The sequence below is a fragment of the Pimephales promelas genome, chromosome 19 (genome assembly GCF_988280905.1).
Source record: "Pimephales promelas chromosome 19, fPimPro1.hap1.1, whole genome shotgun sequence".
In the NCBI taxonomy this organism is placed as follows: Eukaryota; Metazoa; Chordata; class Actinopteri; order Cypriniformes; family Leuciscidae; genus Pimephales; species Pimephales promelas.
The window spans coordinates 16,005,957-16,012,411 of NC_142787.1; the positions used below are offsets into that span (position 1 = coordinate 16,005,957).

Consider the following 6,455-nt stretch of genomic DNA (forward strand, 5'->3'; position numbering starts at 1 on the left):
TCAGACTGTATTAATAAAAAGTTTTAATTCCGTTTCATTATAAATAATAGGGACATTTCAATATTAAATGTCTAACATTCACAGGTCATTTTAATGCAAGTCACTTCCATATTACCACTGTGAGTAATTCTCTACACAACACCCAAATAACCAAATTGCAATCCAATAGTATTGACTTAAGAACATGCAATTATTATTTTAGTTTTAAAAAGTCGTGTTTCACTCTAGGTTTCTAATACGATTAAAGTCCCCTTAACTATTTTCCCTTAAAAAAATGTAACAAGATCTCAACAATCACCTGAAGGGGTGAATGTTCAGTCTCTCTGGATCTATCTGTGCTGTTTTGTAGACTGACTTCAAAATAATGCATGAACCAGATATGAAAATATTACCAGATATGGAAATATTTTAAGTAAACATGATCTAGAAGATGGATAGCCTTATGAGTAAACAAAGGGAAAAAATACATCTTAGTTCTAAGTGGAAAATTGCATGTTGAATGCTTACAACACCTCAATTACATTAATGCAAAAAACAGCACATTTGTGGGACCATCTTTAAAAGTACACAGTGTAACTTTCGACCCTCTAGCGGTTATAAAACAAAACTGCATGCAGTTTGCGGAAGACCATTGTTATGGTTTTGCTTTGGCTCAGCGAAATACCAATTGTTCTCTCTAAGCATGGAGAGTCATTTAGATATTATGCTGGAACAAGCTTCCAGAAGAGATCAGATGTGCTTCTACAGTAGTCACATTTAAATCCAGACTCATCTGTTTAGCTATGCATTTACTTTTATTCTAAACTGTTTTAATTATTCTTATTTGTTTTGATTATTTAAATTGCTTCTATGTAAATCACTTTGAATTATGTGTATGAAATGTGCTATATAAATAAACATGCCTTGCCTTGCCTTTATCTGACTGGATTTTTATTTTATTTTTTGTGTGTGTGGAAAAACTCCAAACATGTTTGGCTGTTTACTATTGCCAGAATCAACACTAGTGGCTGTAAATCACTAACAATGTCCTTTTCAAACAAATTCTCAATTTGAATTTTTTGTTGCTTGCACAATAAACCTCTAAACAATATCATATACAATGCATTCATATGTTTGAAATACATCAACAACTTCATATAAAGTTTTTTTTTGCTCAGTCTCAAATTGCTACCAAAAGTGCCCACTTTGCTGCCAAATATGCGCCGTGGATGCACACTTTGGCCAAGTCCGAAATTAAGCGAGCTCTGCAGCAAACAGTCAAAGCAGAATTAAGTCACGGAAGTGTGGACTTGCAGAAAGATTATGAGAGCTTATGTTTAATTTGGGACATGCAGGCCACAAGAAGCAACGTAATATTGTGTAAAAAAAACAAGTTGCCACAATTACATTTTTGAAAGCTTACACAACATTATCTACATTAAAAAAATAAAAAGAAACGATTTAATATTCATTTTTTGTGATAAAATCTTAACGAAAGGTAAAGTTGATTCACTTACTAATGAATAAGGCCCTATACACTCTTAAAATGAAAGGTTCCACATCTATAGCCTACTATTAGCGCAACTTGCTTTTAAAGGGAATGGGAGATGATACTTGGGGCAGCCCTTTTAGATCATGCACCACCCATTTTTTCCCGTTGTTAAACTAGCAAAAGTGGATTGTACAAGCCCTAAATTGCTTTAGACCATATGCTAAGATCATTAAAATTGGGCCTCAAGGCTCACATCTGTCTTCTTAAACAGCCTTCATAAATCAAAAACTGGCCTGCAGGTGCTACACATTTAACATCTATGCAACTTTGTATATCTAACATGTGTAAAATGAAAGATGAGCTGGAATTTCAGGTCAAATTAAAGAATCACGATCTTTGAATTGGTAAATATTTATATAAACTTTATTGAATAAACACAAATATAGAGTTATTCTGAATGTAGAATGAGATACAACACAATCCTTGACTATAATTAAATAATTGTGGTGGAGAATCTCTCAGAATAAACTATTAAATGACACAGGTTCACTTTTGCATGTTTTTGAAAATTTATTTGAAATTATACAGTAATTTCCAGTAATTTAAGTAAACAAAACAACAACAACAGTAATTGTGCCAAATGATGGTATTCAAAAACGTAAATTAACTTGGTAAAAATAATTTAACCAAATGTTTTATGGAAAAGAGAGTTTTCCTCCTCTCTGTCTCTCCCTCTCTCTCCTGGTCCTGACTGCTTCAGAGCTCTGAGAACAGCCACAAGGAAGAACAATTGGATGGAGAGGAAGAGCAGGAACTGAACCGAGTAGAAGAATATGTAAATATATGAATTAACTTGGCTTGTTGTAAACATGCAGACCAAACAGGATCCAGAAATAATTATCCATGCCGCAGTGCAGCAGATCACTCTATATCTGAGAGGTTTGAACTTCAGAAAGGTTACAGGATGAACCACTGCCAGATAACGCTCAACACACATCAGACACTGAAACAGAGGACGACCAGTGATGAATAGTCCTATTAAAAAACATGCTAATATTATGGTTTGTGAAAGCCCAAAAGAATAAATTACAACCAACAAACAGTCCAGACAGGTACCAATTTCACAAACAGAGAGATTGAGGAGGAAAAACTGGATGGAGGATGGAACTCCATTTCCTGTGAGTGTGTAGGAAGACCAAAGAGCACATTGATTAAGTACACACAAACGTCGAGTCTAGGTATTGTTGATGCTTCAGTGCAACCCGGTCTCATCCCAAATCGTCATATAACTGACGTTTTGGGACGTCTTTTGACCATACGTCAATATTCGCCTTTTTAGGGCCCCCTTAAACGTCGGTAGATGAGGTTATGGGATCTTAACTCTACCCCATACCTAAACTTAACCCTAAACCTAACCCGTCACCTAACTGACGTTAAAGGTAAAGCGTCAGTTGTATGACGGCCCGGGATCGCCATCTACCGACGTTTAAGGGGGCCCTAAAAAGGCGGATATTGACGTATGGTCAAAATACGTCCCAAAACGTCAGTTATATGACGATTTGGGATGAGACTGTGTTATTCAGTGAAGTTCACTGTAGAATTATTCATCATCTTCTTGTTTATCTCTTAGTCCAAAATCTCAAGAAAATGTTAAATACCCCCTGTGGTGGAAATCAAGTTTTAAATGTTATTTATGTGGTCTTTTAAATATGTTTTAAGACGAACCATTTACAAATTCATAAGTCAACACCATTGTTTAGTATTTTCCCCTTAAACCTGCAACCAAAGTCTCAAAAACACAGTTTGAAACCGCCTGTTTCCTGCCGTCACAAACATGTAACCAATTCCGTAAACGTGCGGGCTGGCTTTTCCACAGTGAAGAACAAAAGTTACATATAGCATTGTAATGGGTGAATTATGTTTATGATGTATATAATGTATCATAACAATGTTATAATGTTATCTGTATATTTTCCACAGTTGCTCCTAAGACGGAATTTATTAATTGAACATCTCCGAATGCTGCCTTTGAATGATTCCACAGGACGATGCCTTCGATTTCATTTTATTCAGGTAATGCATTTTACAACCTAACAAATTATTACGCCATGATAGCACTACTGTAGCTATATCACAATGTGAAGATATTTAACAGACATTCACAATTTAGCATCTTTATTGTATTTTCAATATGCTGAAACAGTTTGGTGTGAATAAAATAAACCACTCATGAGGAGTAAAAACTGTCTGAAATATTTTAAAAATCTGAATTCAAACCGAAATATCTGACTTCCTGTTGGTCGGGGCTAATGACTGTAAAATAGAGGGTTGTCCGGCTTGATGAGACCAATATACATACTGAGTTTTGTTACTGTAGGTAAAACTAAGTTTGACACTTTTGTCAAAAGTGACACACTTCCTGCTGCCAGTTGGTGGCGCTAAAACTTTGACTCACAATATTTGCATCCATCTGATCGGCCTCTTAACACGAACACACATCAAGTTAATCATTCAGTTAATGTATGCAGAAGTTATTACACTTTCTGTTTCTCTTTTCCCGCCATAATTTAGTTTTCTCGCCACGGCCAAACCGTTCGAGATATCAAAAATCTGCAGACTATATATTATACTGTATATATATTTCCTTTAATGTTCTGTATACAAAGAAAATGTATTTAAACTCTTCCAATTTAATCTGACTGTAAAAAAAAAAAAAAATTTAACTATCTTTGTCATTGAGAATCTCTCAAAATACATAGAGCATTGCATTACGTTGTATGTTCTGGCATAAACATTATAAAGAAATAAGAAATAAGGATACGTTATTTGTAATGCATCACAATTTGCAGGTTTTATGGGGAACAGAGACAGAAGAATTTTCTAGTCCGGTTCAGATAAAGAACAGGCTGAATAAAACCACCCAGAATAAAACAAATAATACTAACAGATAAAGGTTCATCAGCATTTAGTGTCAGCACGTACACAAATCCTGAGAGAGTAAATGGCATATATGTAATAGCCATGCTCACGGTAGTTATTATAATGACATGTAATGCTCTTTTCTTCATGGGGTTTTCCTCCTCTCTCTCTCTCCCTCTCTGTCCAGGTCCTGACTGCTTCAGAGCTCTGAGAACAGCCACAAGACAAAACATCTGGATGGAGAAGAAGAGGAGGAACTCAAACGAGTTAATAAATCTATAAATATAAAAGTGAAAGACTAAAGTAAACAAGCAGCACAAACAGGATCCAAGAGTGATTATCCAGGCCACGGTGCAGCAGATCACTCTATATCTGAGAGGTTTGAACTTCAGAAAGGTTACAGGATGAACCACTGCCAGGTAACGCTCAACACACACCAGACACTGAAACAGAGGACGGCCAGTTATGGCAGATCCTACTAAAAAATGTGTTACGTTTGTTAGACTTGAAAGCCAAGGGAAATAAGTAAGTGCAGAGAACAAAGAGTTCAGACAGTTAACAATCTCACAAAAAGAGAGATTGAGGTTGAAGAATCCTGATGCGACTTCACTTCCTGTTCCTGTGATGATGAGCCATATAACATATGTGTGAGTAGGAAGACCAAACAGGAAATTGATGCTGTGTACAATATGCCTCGCATTGGTCAGTAGCTCACTGGACTGGAGGACGGAGTTTGTAGAAACAGCAGATGTGAAGTTCACTGTGAAGTTATTCATTTTCTCTATGCCTGTCTTCTCTGCGCAGAAGATCACCAAACAAATGATTCATTTCTACATCAAGATCTATAGGGACAAAAAGAATGGGGGTGTTATGTAAAATTAACAATTTGGTTTAGGGCCAGTTGAGGAGAATATTGTTGTTTATTATATGGGAATGTAGGGCCATGATCTGGGAGACTAATAATTTTCTGGGAGAAAATTAGACCTAATGAACTTTTTTTGTGATCTTCCATTGAGAATTTGTCTCAAACCGAACAGTAACCAAAAGATGCTTCAGTAACCAATTTAAAGATGCCTTATGCCTCTATCTCCATGATGCCATTTGTAAATTTGTTTCACAAATTAGTATTGTTATTTCTAAGGTTCATTAGTTAACATTAGTTAACTACATTAGTTAACATGTACAATATGTGAACAATACTTCTTCAGCATTTATTAATCTTAGTTAATATTAATTCCAACATTTACTAATACGTTATTAAAATCAAAGGTTGTATTAGTTAACATTAGTTAATGGACTGTGAACTAACATGAACGCACAATGAACAGCTGTATTTGTATTAACTAACATTAACAAAGATTAATAAACACTGTAACTAATGCATTGCTCATCGTTAGTTCATGTTAGTTAATGCATTTACTAATGTTAACTTATGAACCTTATTGTAAAGTGTTACCATTATTATTATTATTTATATTATTATTGTTATCAAAAGCAACTTAATAGGCTTAAACTTTACCTGTTTGGTCCAGAACAGCCCACAAACGTGAAGTTTTCCTTCTTTTAATGATCATTTTAAGTCAAATTTTCAAAATGTGTTTCGGCCAACGTCTATAGTCTAAAAAAAAGTTTAACTCCGCTGCTGTACACTAAACAGGGTGTATCCAACTCTCATTAAAGCTGGTGGTAGCGTGTGAAAATGTAAGCATTCATTGAGTTTGACCAATAAATAATAATTAGGGGTTCAGTACTCCAAAAGCATTTTTTTTCTTTTTCTTACTATCCCACTCTCCTCCCAACCCTCCCCCATGCCCAAGGCATGACCACGTCATAATCCATCCCTGATGACTGATTGTCATCTAGATTAAGAGCAGTTTTTATTTTCTACATACCTTAGTGAACTTACCATTTAAATGACAAAATCATCTGGGAAAATGGCGACTTTGCTGGACCTGTCTGTCCCTTATCAAGGCTTCCCTGCATTAATGTGTAAAACGGAACACAACGGAAATTCTTAATGGCTTGTATAAAATTCACAAATATCTCAAAGCATTAAAATGCTCTT

General features: G+C 35.3%; 1 protein-coding gene across 1 annotated transcript; it reads right to left on the reverse strand.

The window, feature by feature from the left end:
• Window positions 1-4,323: 4,323 nt before the first annotated feature.
• LOC120491662 (chemokine XC receptor 1-like) lies at window positions 4,324-5,166 on the reverse strand. Its single transcript, XM_039689628.2, has one exon. The coding sequence runs from the start codon at window positions 5,164-5,166 to the stop codon at window positions 4,324-4,326; it is 843 nt and encodes a 280-aa protein (XP_039545562.2).
• Window positions 5,167-6,455: the final 1,289 nt, after the last annotated feature.

Coding starts and splice junctions, on each gene's coding strand:
- LOC120491662 (XM_039689628.2), bottom strand. CDS start 5,166: ATGAATAACTTCACAGTGAACTTCACATCTGCTGTTTCTACAAACTCC.